Source organism: Emydura macquarii, unplaced genomic scaffold (genome assembly GCF_026122565.2).
Source record: "Emydura macquarii macquarii isolate MOO-44397 ecotype Brisbane River unplaced genomic scaffold, CSIRO-AGI_Emac_v2 contig_1253, whole genome shotgun sequence".
Lineage (NCBI taxonomy): Eukaryota > Metazoa > Chordata > Testudines > Chelidae > Emydura > Emydura macquarii.
In genome coordinates, this window is record NW_027131390.1 from 60160031 (window position 1) to 60177013 (window position 16983).

The window sequence follows — 16983 nt, forward strand, 5'->3', positions numbered from 1 at the left end:
GCAATGACAGGGAAGGATCTGTGAGTCTAGTTATATGCCTACCAAAGCATGTAAGCTCAACTAAACTTGTTAAAATATCATGGTGAACTTTTTGTATAAATAATTTCATGCTGACTTACATCAGCTTGTCTGTTGGCCGTCAGCTCCTGTTTATGCCCTCATTTGCCCCTAGTGAACAGCTTCTCAGTCAGCACTCCCTTCATTCAAACAGTGGCATGGGTAACTGAAACGTAAATTATCTGATGAAAATCTATTTTTATGGCTGTCAAGATCAAAATGTTAATTAACTTAAAAGATTAACATTTTCCCCTCCCAGTCCTCCTTTACTTCTTCACAGATACCCTGTATCCTATTAAGTGCCTGGTCCTGTACATTGCTGAGAACATCCTAAAGGTTCTGAACACTATGAACATCTACTGGAGTCCAGCTAGGAGTTGAGAGTGCTGAGCTGCCTTACAGCAGTTGCTCAGCATCTTGCAGGACAAGACCTTAGAAGCGTTAAGCCTCCTCCCTTCTTCTCTAGGGGATATAATTTATTTTAAAATACATCAATTTATTTTTAATATATATGTGAATCACTATATTGCTGCTCTGTCCATTGGGTTCCAATATATCACAGCTGGGGAAAGCTAGATTTTCACATAACAGAGAGAGTGGTACAGCTCTGCTGAGGATGTACAATGGGGCACCACTAAGATGAAAAATATAGTGGTGTTTTGGGTTGCAACATGCTGCATATTTCCATTAGCCTAGATATTGAAAGTAATGCTAAGTAAAGTCTTTGGAGTTTAATATTTTGCCTTTGCAGGTTACAGAAGGTTACAAGAAGCCATACATTTACTATATCTATGTATATGTCTGCTGTCTTTGCATAAATTTAAATAAATACCAGCAATGAAGTGAAAGGCCATTTATCGTGTGACTGTTTAATCTGAGTTCTCGAAGTCCCTATTTGAATTCCCATCATCTTGGACAAGAAACCACTACAAACACACATTCTGTTTTGTGTAAGATCAAAGATTAATGGTCTTCTGGTTTAAGTGACGCTCTTCAAAGGAAAAAAAAAGTAAAGAAAAGTGCACACTATAAAGAAATGGGGTTATTTATCCCCAAGCACTGTAGATTATTAAATGTAAAAGAATATGTTAAGGCCTCTTATTGCTTGTCACTAGTCATTTTTTGGCTACCATCACCTACAATATATCTGGGTCACACGACGGGGGCAGAATCACTGATGTTAGGGGCTACTATTAGTTACCATTTTACAGAAAAGGATTTTCTTTTTGCTGTTCCAGATGAGAATTCTCCAGCCAACTTCTGGGATTCCAAGAACCGGGGAGTGACGGGCACGCAAAAAGGACAAATTGTATGGCGAATTGAATCTGGCCCTTATTTTATGGAACGTAAGTACCAACGTGGGTAATACAGAGCAGCCATGGACATGGAAACCAGCAGCCTCTCGGAGCTGTTAGTTGCTATGACTTTTTGTCAAAATCTGCTAAACAAAGCAGTTTATTGTTAGTGATATTTCCATGTGTGACAGCATTTTAAAATCACCTGTTTAGCTGTTTTTGCACAGAGCCATGCATTGGAAGGGAAAACTGAACAGACCCTTCGGTTTCTCTGAGTGTGTTTAGGGTATTGCCACAGGTGGGGCTGCTTCGTAGCGTCTCTGCAGGGTCAGGCATGGCACTATACGCACTCCCTGCCTTGGTCTAGAAACTGTGGCCACTGGAGCGCGGTGGCCTATGCCATCAGCTCAGCATCAATATCTAAACAGTAAAATAAAATAACAGATTCATAGTTTGGCTGTCTGTGCTTTTAAAGAAAAAACTTCAAAGGCAAGCACTTTAGGCCCTGATCTGGTCCTGGGGCTCGCGCTACAGAGCTCCTCCTTTGTTCCAGTCTCACCCAGTTCTGCCTCTGAGACTGAGAAGAAGCAGTCAAGCCTTCCTAACTGACCTGCTGGCTCCTGATTGGTAACTGTCTCTTCCTGGCTTATCTAGGCCTGTGGAGACTAAATCTTGTTGATAGCCTGGCCTGGGCAGAAATGTATCAGGGCAGCAACTCCTCCAGCGGGGGGCAGAGAAGAACTGCTAGATCCCGTCACAATTGTGTATAGAGGAAGTAATGGTATATATCCTTGGGCCATTGGAGCACACCATGGGTGCGTTCTAAGACATGAAGCAGAAGGAAGATGTGCATTTTTACTCCAGGAATGTTCTTCCACTGTGACACCTAGTTTATAGTAGGAAAAAGATCCTTTCTTTATATGTAGCACGACGAATATGCCTGGTGCTTAGATAAAAGTTGTAAGAAGATGGGGTCTCTGCCCCCAGGAGTTCACAATCTCAGTTGTGAACAATCTCAAACACAGCAGAGAGAGAGAATGATGATGGCAGACAAAGTAATCAGCAAGAGTAAGTGAAGCGCTCAAATGCTATTGGTACAAAGAAAGGGAGTGGCTGATAGGGTGTGTAGCTGATGTGTAGGGTGTTTTGACTCCAGACCTTCAAAACTTTTCCCTGCCCTCTCTGTAATAGCTAGAGTTTTTTAGACTGTTGCAAGACCCGCCTTTTACTCCCTTCCTGTCAGGAAATGGGTGTTGGATGGGGCTGTGTGTAGTGGTTGCATGGGGAGGATGATTAATTGTGATGTCTATATTGTTGCTAGAAGATTTGATTTTGGTGGGGGTAATTGACAAATCTGTTTGTTAATGTGCTTTTAAACTACTATCAAGGGTGCCCTGAACAATTGATGGGAGATTTTATTGTAGAGTAGTAAAACTCCAAACATGTAAATAATGAACTATACGCATATTATGTTTATAATAAATATATATTAGTTCAGAATTTGGGGGCTCTTAAAATTGAATTAAAAGTAAAAGGTTAGAGCTGCTTTAAATTTTCCAGATTTTTTTAAATGAAACATTTTCTGGAACATTTCAATTAATGATTTTTCTGTTTGTAATTTCCTTTTTGTATCGAAAACTGGATATTTATAGGAGGAATCTAAGGGAGAAAAAGCAAAACTTCTTTCCACCGCTTGCTGCAAAAACAAGCAAACAAAAAAGATTTTTGACGAGCTTTATTAAACATAGTAATGAGACCATGAGTAGCGAACTCCAGAGAGGAGTTTAACCATGCAGAGCTAGATGAAAGGAGCAAGTTTTAAGGAGAGATTCGAAGGAGAAAAATGAGGTTGATTTGAGTATGGTGAGAGGGAGCTTTCCAAGTATAGAGAGCAGCATGGGAAAGAGAGTTGTGTGGGAGAAGTATCATTTCCTTACTATTTAAAATAAAAATTTAATATTATTCTCCCCTCCTCCCAATTATTGATACTTCAGTTTCCTTCTGCTGTCCTCTATATGTCCAGGTGTTCTTTTTACAGCAGTAGTTTGAGGCCTGCTTTCTCATGTGGATGTTAAAACAGCAGATGAACCTATGAAAAGCAGTTTTAAGTCACCTGATTTCTCTCTGCCTCATGAATCCTCACCACCATTCCCCAGCTCAGCCGCTTTGGTTCCATCTTTACACAAAAATCTGATTTGGGAGCTCCCAACTGAGTTGATTAAGTAAAGTAAAACTTTAAGACTGCCAGCCACCTCTGAAACACTGAGTACCATAATAGAAGAATAATAGATGTTCTTTGAAGTTAAGCCCTTGAGAGGCACTGGCAGCCAAAATTCAGATTACACTATTGTGCCCCTCTCTAAGGGTATGTCTATACTGATGGCGGCAAAGTCGTCGCTGTCAGATCGATTGAGCGGTCAGTGAAGACCTGCTCAATCAATCCAGAAGTCGACATTTGTAAACCACCCCCTCTAGTGGCGTAAAGCTGCATTGACGGGAACGCGGTTCCCATCGGTGCAGTGTAGTCGAGATGCCACGCAGAAGGGAAGTTCAGCAGTCGACCGGAGTTACGCAAGCTACTTTGTGTAACTCACGTCGACTGCTGCTGAATTGCCAGGTAAGTGTAGACCAGGGCTTACACAGCCGCCAACCTCTATAGGCTGCTGGGCTCCTGTGAAGTGTTACTTTTCACATGAAAAGGAGCTGTTTTATCTTCTGTAATTTTGATCACGTGGGAGAAATCAATCTAATAAGCCTGGAATGATGTGGATGAACTTTTTAGAAATCCTAATCTGTCTGGCATCAAAGGTGAAAAGAGAATTCTGTCACAAAAGAGCTGAGAAAAGCTTCAAGGGCTGTTTACAACCCAATTTGCCTAAAAGTAACAAATGTTGCTTCATGGTATTAAAAAAAAAAATAAAAATCTTCATGTCTGTTATTACCGCATTTTACGTTGAGATGCTGTTAACTGTTGGTAGATCTTGGTGCAAGTTCTTCCCTTGATTAATGCATATAACTCACATAACTAACAGTTATACATATCCTTCAAGAAGTGTTATGTATCCTTTAGTATATATAATGATTAATACACTTTATTTTTAGAACACCCATCTATCCCACCAAGGCTCTGTGCATTTCATAACATAGTTCTGAAAATACAATAGAACATTATAGAAACAATAAAAAAGCCCCAATAGAATAAAAATGAAATTAATTCAGAGAATCCATTAAAATAAAAAAAGTGTATGGAGTGGGTAGGAGAAGTATAAGATAGGAAGCTAATAAACACTGGGAGTAGAGGAAACGCCAAATTGTTCTGGCAGTATTTTAGATGTGGACTAAGATGCGTGTCTGGGGAATGCCACACACTTAGGCCCATCACAGAAAATGTACAATTACCTGCTGACCTGAGGTGCAATATTTGGATCTATAAATGGCTGGTGGTATGTTATGTGCAGATACTACATCATCAAGATCAGAGTCAAGGTGGCTATTTAAAATATACTTGGGTGCCAGGGGCAGGACTTTAAAAACCAGCAGTGTTAGCATAAAATCAACCACCCCCTTCAGAGGTAACCAATAGAAAGAATGCAAGCCAGGTGTAATGTGACCACTGTTGCTTTTGGCATTTAATAATTATGCCAATGCATTATGAATAAGGTACAAGGAATTCAAAAGCCCAAATGACAACCTTAAAAAGGGAATATCAATCCGGTATTATGTTTGTGAGCACAGGTGATTGCTAAAAGTGTCATGGGATCAATATGACCGGAACTAAAAACAGCAGCAGTGTCCTTTATTTGCTGAAACTACAGTCCATGGTCAGTATGTCAAATGCATGCGGAGTCCAGCATGAACAAAATGACCAGTTGACCACAGTCCAAAACAAGGAAGAGACTATTCATGACAAGCATAGCCTTATTGCCAAAGGCTGGTTCTCAGATTGGGAGTATGGGTATTCCAGTGCACTTGAAGCTGAGTAGCTGCTACTTTCTCAGTTCTTTTTCTAAAATGGTGTAGGCATGAGACTTGGTGACAATCCATTAAGTGGCAATCACTCAAGTCTGAAGACAAGGTTTCTTGCCTGAGATAGCCAGCATACTCACTAAGAGAGGTTTTGATAATACCTGTTAATAATATTACTACAGCCACAGTATGTGCTAAAAAATCAAGAAGGTCCACAAGGAATCTGGAATGACCAATTCCATCACATTAGCTTTTATCAGTGAGAGTTGGATGGACTGGCCAAAGGCTCCTTCTGCTATCCCCAAAGCTTAGATCTTTTTCAGAGAGGTGTTTAGGTCCTAATTCAGGATGCTGCTTAACTTTAAGTATGTGAGCTTTCCCAGTCAAATCAATTGGGTTGGTCATATGCTTAAAGTTAAGCACAAGATTAGGTACCCATTAAGACCCTGATTTAGGGAATCTTCAATCCCTCTAGTTCAGTTCCTCTACTCACTCAATTCTCCTATCCTGTAACCTCCCCTTATGGAATCATCTTCCATTCATGCCATTGCCAAACCAGTAACAAACACAAAGGAAGAACTCTTCCTTCCCTCCCCTCAAACCACAAAAAGCAGCCACAAAAGATGGCAGCTGAGATTGTGTTTTTGGTATAAAGATGGTGAGTTTCATTCACTCCTCCAAATGCACTAAAACTCAAAGAACTGACAACACAGAGATGATCAAGGAGAACTCACTATCCTGGCACAAAAGTCAGCAAAACAGGCTGAAAAGACACTCTTCTAAACAAAGGCTCTGACCAGTAATCAAAAGAAATACCAGAAACAATCATAAATGTTCACATACAAACATGCTCCAAAAACACCCATTCCAGTATGGAGGGAAGCAAAAAGGGAATGAAAAGGAAGAGTGAAATGAAACACCTGCCAAGTACAATGTCCTTCTCACCTCACAAACAGCTGGTGCTGTTAGGCTTTCCTCTTCAGACAAAGGAGCTGACTTCATGCTGCAGCACAAACCATAACAGAGACAGGTGTTCCTTTCTTCAGGTCCCTAGGCAAAGGGCAAAAGTGTAATGTAAGCATGAAATGTAACACTATAGCTGTAGAAATTCAACAAAGCAAAACTGAGCTGTGTTATCACTGAGATAGCAGTCTGAGATTTAAAAATAAAAATATTTCCTTACCCATGTAATACAAGCTAATGGGAGGTATCTGTTTCAAGGGGAAGGACTGAAAGCTGTGACTCACTGGTCATCTCAGTGAAGCTGCTTATTGTATGCATTCAAGAAGGGTTGTTTAAATGCAGAGTCCTGACATCAGCTCCATGAAGCTCTCACCAACATAAAAAACTGTGCTCTCACCGACATAAAAAGACAAACTCAGTGAGTGGTCCTCTGAGTTGGTGGCAATATTGTGCAAGTACAGTACAGTGTGATGCATTCATACCATTCTGCAGATGCTTTGGAATGTTACCAAAGGTTCTGAGTGTCCAGTCTGGGAGGGGGTGGGGGTGATTCTTTTCATTAGGTGGTTCTGGGTTCTGATCAACCCAGGTCCTTCAGTCCCCCAGAAGTTGGAATTGTTGCAGATGTGACAGAATTTGGCAGAGGGCTTCTGCTGCTTCCCCAGTTGGTGTGACTCAGGAGAAGCAGGGATCTTGTGACCAGTCTGACATGGGCTTGATGATGCCCTTGCTGGAGGGCAGGGTCAGCACATGGTTGGGCAGGAATGTTCAGCGAAAGAAATGTGGAGGGAAATGGTACATTTAAAAAAAAAAGTACTCTAAAGATCTGCTGGTAAAGATGTGGGATTAAAGACCCAATTCCTATATTGCTGCAGTTCCTACATCCTGTTTTCTTCCCATAGAAAGACAGGGTTAGTTCATGGAGGAATGGGGCAGAGAGTTGGAAATTCAGGGAAACCCAACCTGGCTGGCATGGCAAATACCAACTTGTTTATGGTTGGTTTGGTTTGTCTTCCCCCCCCCCCCCCCCCCCCCCCCCAAACTATGAATAGATTGCAAGCATGAATGGCCAGTGAGTTCTATCTTTCAGCTGCCATAGAGTGTCTTGAAATTTAGAATCATTTTCAGGGATGCCAAAATTTTCTATTGTCAAAACCTCGAGTTTTCAGTCCTGAAGCAGCTTTTCAGCTGGGAAATAAAGTTTCCAGGCAGGTACAGAACTGGGTATACTGTGTAACTATTTCAAGGCCTAAGCTTTGCGATCTGCTGCACCATTCAATGGAATGGAAAGCAGCAGGGAGATAGTCAGTCTCGTGTTATATTTTCTTATTTTTATTTTTTACACCTGTCCACTTTGTATGTTGGGGAACAGCCAGAGTATCTCCAACCTTTACCTTTGTCATTGTAGGGACTCTAAATATTCCTGAAATATATTGCCAAATACACAGGTGATATTCCATGTTCACATAAAGTGAGCAGAATAGAACAATGACCCATAATAACAGATTAAAAAACTCAGTTTGCCTCAAAAGTTGCTGCTGTTCTGATTTTTTTTAAATTGTTTGTTATGCTCTCTCACCATTGCATCTGATTGACTCATAATCTGTAGTATATTTATCTTCATAACATCCCTGTAGGTAGGGTACTGCTATTATTCCCATTTACAGATGGGGAACTGAGGCACATGGAAACTAAGTGATTTGCCCAAGGTTACACAAGAATTCAGTGGTAGAGCAAGGAACTGACCCATGTGTCCCAGGCTACTTCCCAAACCACTGGACCATCCTTCCTTTCTGTGTTCATAAAGTAGCTCTGCAGACTGTCCTTGTGACTTTTGTGACATAATTAATTTTTGCACCTATAATGCAGAACTGACTAGAGCATCTACAAATGTCATCAAAACCACCTGGTGATTTATTAACAATTCTCTCTGAATACGAAATTATTTTAGCAAGAGTATAAGAAAGATAGTTAGAAATGTTTTGCTGTCAGAGGGAGAGCTTTACTTTTACCTCCCAGGAAAGACCAGAAAAAGCAAGGTCAGTCTAGGGGTTAACAAACAAATGGGTTAGTAAACAAATATCTGCACTGTTAGTGTTTGCATCTCACTTCTCCCTCAGTTTATATGAAAGAGACTACAAAATAAAAGCCCAGTCCTGGAGACACTTGCCACTGGGCATACTGCTTTCTCCATTGTCTTCGGCTTTATACAATAGACAAAGGCTATTGAAGTCAAAGGGATTACTCTCAGAAGTAAACACTTGCTGGATTGGGGCTCTACAGTAATAATGTACTATACTGTCCATAATATTCTCATTCCAGTGAGTGTTAACCTCAACATTTCTCTACAAGAAAAATCTCTACATAGAGTAGTACTTTCACTTTAACGTCATATTTTTGCTAATATATATATTCTGCACTATGTTTATATCCATAAATATTATGTAAATATATTGATTTGCATGTATTTGTTGTGCTGATACTACAGGTTTAAATCTTGAACAGTAACATATGGTAGCTGCTGTTGAGATTTTTCCCAATACTCCAAGTCTTGTCACATCAATCACCTGCAAATCACCCCTGGGATATTTAAGGGTAAATTACTGTTGTCACTGCAGTACAGCATTCCGGCTCAACATCTGTGCATATAGACCATTTGTGTTTTGTACTGATAGCAATCTGAGTTTGGGGCCTGAATGGAGTATGAGAGAATGCAAATATATGGTACTTTTGTGTACTGTCTGCATCATGCTAGTGTACTGATGTTACAGTCAAAGTTGATATATAAGGTGTCTATATGCAAACTCTATTTTCAACTAATTATAACTTTGGCAAAAATAGTTCTTGGAGACTGAAACTTGCCATACTTGGGGTCTGTAAAGCTCATTTTCCAAACCTCTCCTTTCGAGACTGATTTCAAAACATTTTGGCTTGTTTTCAATTAGTGAGAGATTTGAATTTGAAAATTTTTTGTGTGTGACCATTCCTTTCACTCAGATAATTAAAAAAATATATTAGTTTTAATAACTGACCTCAGCATGCCATAAATCCTTGAGGACTAATCACTATGGCTAGTTGGCGAGGGTGAGGGGAAGTGTTGTTAAGAGATATAAGAATGCAAAGTTCAGTGTTTTCACAAAGATACATCAATGAAAAGTTGTTTTGACCAAAAATATTTTTTGCAAGATGATGTCCCTAATTTTTTGCTCCAAGTCCCTTTTTTTCCCCCTTAAATTCTGAGCCCTGGCTCTTATTCGCATACCTTACTCTGCAAGTAATTAATGGGAGTATTCGTGGAGTAAGATACAACTCAACATGAATAAGGGTGGCAGAATCAAGAAGACAAGATAAATATCTTAATATTTCTCAATCTCATCAGGGTCGTCTCAAAATTAGGACATTTAGAGTATGTTGGAAATAATTAAGTGTCAGAATTCTGGATTAGCTTTGATTACTGAAGAGGATGACATGGTACCTCCAGAGCCTTGGAATGCTGTTCTGCTATTATGTAATCCATGTCCTTTAATTGTTCCATCTGGGGACTGTTTATCTCATTTCTGTGTGATTGTTGTCCCCAAACTATTTATAAACTCTTTCCAGCAGCATTCAGTATTCTGCAGAAGATGGTCTGGGTTTGCTTAGAAATTTTCTGTTACAGTTTTGTTTTTGTTTTAAAATCTGTTGCCTTTAACAACTATTTTTGAAAGTGTCAGAATTAACCTAATCTTTTGTCATCTGTTTTCTCATTTTCACAACGTATGACAAACCACCGTAATGTCACTAAGACAAATCAGAGAGTGGGATTCCTTGTGCTTAACATTAAGCATATGTATAAGTGCTTATGAATATTGCTGAATTGGAGCTTAATATGCAGTGTATATGATTGGGTATAACAATGCTTTACACTTGCTTATCCAAGAATCTCAATACATTCTAGAGAACTCTTACCCACCGTGGAATTTAACTGCATGTATTAGCTGTTAAAGAACTGATTTAATAACAACCAGGTGCTTTTTGCTCATGCTGTTGAACTTTTAAATGAAGCCCAAAAGTCAGGATTGTCTAATCTATTTGTGAGGTCAGAAGTGTATGTTCTTCTTTGAGTGATTGCTCATGTCCATTCCACTATAGGTGTGTGCACGCCACCGTGCACGGTTCCTGGAACTTTTTTTTCCTTAGCAGATCCTGTAGGGCCGGCTCCGGCACCCCCTGGAGCCCTGCGCACATGCCGCGGTATATGAGGCACTGCTGGCCCTACGCCCCCTCACTTACTTCTTTCCGCCCGTGACAGTTGCTGGAACTAGCCTTGCTCTCCGCAAGTACCATTCCCCTTCTTTGAACTCTTTGATATTCGAAGTACTTTAGTTAGTTTTAAGTAGCTGCTAAGTAGTGTTGAGTGTTGTTAAGTGTAGTTAGATAAGAAGTCCCTGAGGGACTTAGAGCGGCTGGGCCATGCCCCGGTCACCTGGATTTAAGTCGTGTGCCTCCTGCTGGAAGGCTTTCCCACTCAGGGCCCCCCCACGATCGGTGCCTTAAGTGCCTGGGGGAAGAGCACAGGAAAGACAAGTGAAAGATATGCAGGGCTTTTAAACCACAGACTCAGAAGGACCGAGAGATCCAGTTAAAAGCCCTGCTCATGGAGACAACGCTCCGCCCGGCGTCCGAGCCATCTCGCTCCACCTCAGCACCGAGTGTCTCCGGGCTCGACTCGGCACTGAGCAACATCCCCGGTGCCAAAAAAGAAGAGACAGCATGCGGAGCGTGGACACTCCCTGTGCCGTTGGTATGGGTAGGGTCGAGTGTGGAGATGCACTGGCCACGGCCCGTCAAGTCTTCTCCGGTGCCTGCATCTCCGAGCAGGGAGCCTCCCCCAACTCCTGAAAGTGGGAGAGCACCCCTGCCAACGCCGGAAGCTTTTCAGGCAGCAAGAGCCTTGTTGGCCTTGTCCACGCCACCTCCGCCCCCCCTCTGCTGAGGGAGAAGGGGCCGGTGTCCTGGAGCAAGCCCGCATTGGGTCCCCCTGAAGGGCGGTGGAGATCCCCGGTACGGGGAGGAAGATCTCCTGCCAGATGGCCACCAGGGGTAGAGCGAGGACTCTCCCCCAGCAATCACTCCAGGTAGACATTGTCGAGTTGACCTGCTTCGACTTGGGATGCGGAGTCTCCCTCTCGGCACCGACATTGGTCCCCGGCACCAGAGGCAGCGCAGGCCAAGAGGCGGCACTGGTCGAGGTCCACCAGGCGGCGCTCAGACAGCTCCTGCTCCGCATCCCTGGCACCGACAAGTTTGCTCGCACTGAGGCGGCGCAGAACCCGGTCACTCGGCACCTGGAGGACTCGGCACCGAGGGGTTCGGAGCGGCGCCGGTCTCGATCAGCAAAGGGTAAGCGGCACCGCAAGTCACCGGTGCCGAGAGGATGCTCTGGTTCCTTGAGCTCCTCGGAGCACATCCCTACTCGTAGGCACCATTTGCGGCGATGGAGAGTGTCCTCATTGTCCTCCATTGGAGGCGTCAAGAGGATGGTCCCTGGCACCGGATGGCACCCGGGACCGAGGCCGTGCACGGCACCGCAGATCTAGTGGCTCGGGGTCCCACATGGGGAACAGTCTTCGGGACAGCTGATGCCCCCACAAGGCACCACAGCCAGCGGCACAGTCAGCCCCAGGTTGGTCACAGGGTCAATGGCTGCAGCAATGGCCTTATTGGGCCCCATGGGGCATCCAGATGGGACAGGGGCCACAATCCATCCTGTCAGTGGGGGTTCAGTCCGTGCCTCCAGCTCAGGAGAAGGCCCATAGACACCACTCCTCGGACGAGGAGTTGGACCCCATGGAGGGGACCCTCTACGGGTGCATCCCTTCATCAAGTGACGGAACACCCGCAGGACAAGCCTCGGCAGTCGTCTTCCTCCTCACCGGACAAGGCAGTCTCCTGGGACCATATGGTGCCACTGGAGGATTTCAGGGCACAATAGGAGCTGCTTAAGAGGGTAGTCTCTAACTTGGTGCTGGAGGTGAAGGAGTTAGAGGAGGCCGATGATACCCTCTTTAATGTGCTGGCGGCGACTGCCCCAGCAAGGGTGGCCTTACTAGTCCATGATAAGGTACGCAAAATTGTAAAGGTCCTGTGGCAAACCCCTTCCTCAGTTGCCACTACATCAAAGGTACCAGAGAAAAAGTATTATGTCCCGGCCAAAGGGCTTGAGTATTTGTTCTATCACCCGGCCTCGGGAACCCTGGTAGTAGACGCAGCCAACCAGTGGGACAGGCAAGGTCAGCCAGGTTCCACTCCCAAGAACAAAGACAGAAAGAAGTTGGATTTGTTTGGGAGAAGAATGTATTCAACGGCAGCCCTGAAGTTCAGGATTGTCAACCATCAGGCCCTCCTGGGTAGATATAATTTTAACTTGTGGGACTCCCTCAGGTGGTTTGCTGAGGCCCTGTCCCAGGACCAGGCTGCAGACCTTACCACCATCCTGGATGAAGGAATCATGGTGGCTAGGGCAGCGCTCCAGACATCCAGTGACACTGCTGATTTGGCGGGTAGAGCCATAGCCTCCGCCATTGCCATGAGAAGGTGCTCGTGGCTGCCATCCTCGGGCCTGTCCCAGGAGGTGCAGCAATCAATTCAGTACCTTCCCTTTGATGGGTCGGCCCTATTCTCCGATCAGACTGATGCAAAGCTGCGTAGTCTGAAGGACTCCAGGACCACACTTTGCTCCCTGGGCCTGTACACGCCCCAGGCTTCCAGGCGGCAGGCATGGCCCCAGGCGCAGCAGTAGCCAAGGCCTCCATCTAGGCCCTTTCAACGCTATAGAAATAGGGACAGGAATAGGGGGTTCAGAAGTAGAAATCAACCCCCCAGCTTGTCTTCATTCCCCCAACAGGGGCCCCCCAGGGGATCAGACAACAGTTAAATAGTTTACACCTACCCCACCCAACAATCCTCCCTCTACGTCTTCAGGGATCCCTCTCACTTCAGGTGTCTATCCTCCCCAGCCACAGGCGTTTCTCCATCTCACAGTGGCTGGCTCCCACTACCAGATCATAGCCCTGCCCTTTGGCCTACCCGCTGGTGGCGGACTCCCCAGGCAGTGATGAAACGGGTTCCGTTCGAGGAACTAGTCTAGTCGGTCACCCTAATTTATGATGCTTCCGATGTAGAATGGGGAGCCTGCATCAGCGCCAACCCAGGCAATCAGGGGCTCTGGTCAGGGGAGGAGAAGCTCCTGCACAGCAACGTGAAGGAGCTGAGGGCCATTTGCCTAGTGTATAAGGTGTCCCTCCGATTCCCGACAGCCAGAGTGGTGCAGGTGCTGACAGACAACACCGCAGCCATGGTTTACGTAGACAGGCAGGGGGAAGAGCACCCCTCGGCCCTCTGCAAAGGCTCCCGGGAGTGAGGAACGATGAGGCAGATAGCTTCAGCAAGTCGTTCCTACCCCATCATGACTGGCCGGAGGTAGTGGCGATGATCTTCCAGAAGGGGGGTGTTCCCCAACTGGATCTATTCACGTTAGCCTGGAAAGCAAAGTGTCCGAGGTTCTGTTCGCTCTGGGGTTGCGGTCGATTTCCGATGCGTTCCTCATGAACTGTTGCACCTGGAGCTGGACCCCCTGTACTCCATGGCCTGGAGGCCCTGTGGCTGGCGGAGGGAGAGAGAGCCTGCTCGGTGCAGGCCCAACAACTCCTGCTTGGCAGCAGAAAACCTTCTACACAGGTCGTGTATTGGTCTAAGTGGAAACAGTTTACCTCTTAGGCGGAGTCTGAGGCAGTCTGCCCAGCCTATCGCCTTAACAGGAGACCCTGGAGTACCTGCTCCAGCTAAAGCTCCAGGGTCTGGCGCTGGCCTCGCTGAAGGTTCACCTGCTGGCCATTTTGGCCTTCCATCAGCAGCTAGAGGGGAGACCGCTGTTCTCCCACCCCATGTTGGTCAGGTTCCACAAGCGGATGGAGAGACTTTACCTGCAGGTCTGTGACCCGGGGCCTCCCTGGGATCTCAACCGTGTCCTCTTGAGATGCATGGGTCCCCCTTTGAACCCATGGCTTCATGCCCCTTGCTCATACCTTCCTGGTGGCCATTACCTCAGCTAGAAGGGTCTCCAAGATTAGGGCCTTGACCTCGGAGCCCCCTTATACAGTATTCTATAAGGATAAGGTGCAGAGTTGGCAGAAAGAAGGGATTGAGGGGAGCGTAGGGCCGGCAGTGCCTCATATACCGCGGCATGCGTGCAGGACTCCAGGGGGTACCAGACCCGGCCCTATGGGATCTGCTAAGGGGAAAAAAGTTCCGGGAACCATGCACGATGGTGTGCACTCACCTATAATGGAATGGACATGAGCAACACATCTCAAAGAACATCAGTTACTGGTAAGTAACCTTGTTTTTCCATGTGCATTTCTCCAGTTTGTTTAATAGAGAAACTGGTGGTGTACAAAGCACTGTAGCAGCTCTTCTAATGTGGGCATTAAGAAAAGCTGTCCCAATAACTACATGGTCTTTTTGCAGGGATTGTAGCTTTCCGCATGCTTTGGAAATCCCACAAATGGAATCAGCGTCTGTCTATTGTCACATTTTCCCTGTTAAGCAGTGATTATTAATAGCGTGTAAGGGAGCCAGTATTGTCAAGTAAACAGCGCATAGGAATGTGAGTTTGGGATGGGTTCTAGTCCCAGATCTGTCACTGACTTACTTTGTGACCTTAGGTTAAGTAACTTGCCAGCTTTCATATCAATTTCCCTATCTGTAAAAATTGCAATAATGTTTATTCACTGTAATAGGTTATACCCGCTGGCACCCCCTATAAAAATGACAATAATGTATACCCACTGTAGTAGGTTATACCTCTCTGGCACCCCCTGTAAGGAAAGGGTGGGCACTGATTTTGTCTCAGAGACTGGGGCACTGCCCTTTAGCTGTACTGTTCAGGTCATCTGTCCGCTTATGGAGGGGATATAGTCGCCCAAACAGAAAGAGACAGTAGGCTTCTGCATCCCACAAAAGACAGAGTTTTGGGTCTTTGGAAAAGCCAAGGAGAAAAGAAAGAGAAAAGAACTGGCGCCTTTCCTTTCTGAGAGGGCTTGTGGGGGGCTATAGCTTTCAAGTAGCTTCCCCAGTCAGCAACCCCTGCAGGGGCTGAGGAGCTCTGAATTCCTTCAGAGTGCTCTGTGCTGCCCCAACCTGATCAGAGATCCTCCCTTTAAAGGACCTACCCCCTCCAGGCTTGACAATCTTCATAGGTGTGCTGTGTTGGGGCTGATTATGTTCAGAGCTGCTCTTTAATCCCTTCCTGACTGGAGTGAAGATCTGCCCACCTGTGTAAAGTTCTGGGAGAGCTACATTTGAAATGTGCTAAATGTGGTCATAGTTCCACTGAAGTTAGTGGAGCAATCTGTCCTTCAGTATTCATTATTATTCCTAACATTGAATTTATACTCGTCATCAGCAGATTGCCAGAAGGAGGAGAGAAGAAAGGAAAATATACAAACTATATTACAGAATTAGTATTTTAGAGTGTTATATCAGTGTTGTGTTCTGCTGTGTGTGTGTGTGCGCTTATTTCACGCATACTAGAATGGAGTATTTTAAATAGCAGGCATCCTCTGCCACCTTATGCTCTTGTACAAGGGCATAAAGGGTAGGATATCCACGATTCTTCCTCAGTTCTCTCATTGCCCATGACAGCAAGATAGAACCTCGAGGGTGTCTGGCCACTGCACAGCGCCCTTTATCATGGTTGTCTCCCAGCCTGCAGGCTTCAAGCCCTTCTCTTCTTCTGAAAGACTAATCATGTTAAAAGATAGGCAGAGCAGGTGCATCATCTGCTCTCCACAGATGATGGATTATCAGGACATAACAACTCCTTGTTAGCAAGAGCCTACCTCCCAGAAGACAGATTCCAGTCTCTCTGGTCAGTGGAGACCAATCTAAAATCAAATCACATGCATACATGTCTGGGACAACTAAACCACATGTCAGCATGTACATATGTGATGCCAATTGCCAGAATTCACCTGTGGAGTAGAGAGCTGACATTACCTCTGTAAATGGCATTGAGGAGACTGATACTGGAATACTGTGAACAGTTCTGGTGTCCACATTTTAAAGAGAATGTTGAAAACTTTGGAGAGGCTGCAGAAAAGAGCAATCAAGTTATTTGAGGGTTGGAGAAAATGCCTTTCAGTAAGACTTAAAGATCCAGTCTTTTTTATCTTATCAAAAAAATTTGAGAGGTGACTTGGTTATGGTGTACAAGTTCTTTCGTGGGAATTAAATAACAAGTACTAATGGCCTCTTTAATCTAGCAGAGAAGGGCATAATAAAAACCAGTGGCTGGAAGCTGAAACCAGTCAAATTGAAACAGGAAATAAGGCATACATTTTTAATAGTGAGGGTGATTAATTGCTGGAACAAACTACCAAAGGAAAGTGATAGATTCTCCATCTCTAGATGTCTTCAAATCAGGACCGGGTGCCTTTCTGGAAAAGATATGCTTAAGTCAATTACAACTTGTGTTTGAATAATACATAACTTATAGGGCTCAATACAGGGGTAACTAAGTGAAATTCAATGACATATAATATCTAAGAGGTCAGACTAGATGACTTCTGGCCTTAAACTCTATGAATACACTTGAAGAAAGGACTGTTACTTATCCTACAATAACTGTGGTTTTTCGAGTGTGGTAGTCAGTGTGGATCCC

The 16983-nt window shown here is 44.6% G+C and overlaps 1 protein-coding gene across 3 annotated transcripts in view; it reads left to right on the forward strand.

The window, feature by feature from the left end:
• The window catches only part of HECW2 (HECT, C2 and WW domain containing E3 ubiquitin protein ligase 2), a 290360-nt gene that overhangs the window by 141792 nt on the left and 131585 nt on the right, over window positions 1-16983 (forward strand). For all 3 annotated transcript variants that reach the window (XM_067548983.1, XM_067548982.1, XM_067548985.1), the window contains one exon: window positions 1296-1403. In XM_067548983.1, the coding sequence (XP_067405084.1) occupies window positions 1296-1403 (108 nt within the window). The remainder of the gene's footprint in view (window positions 1-1295; window positions 1404-16983) is intronic.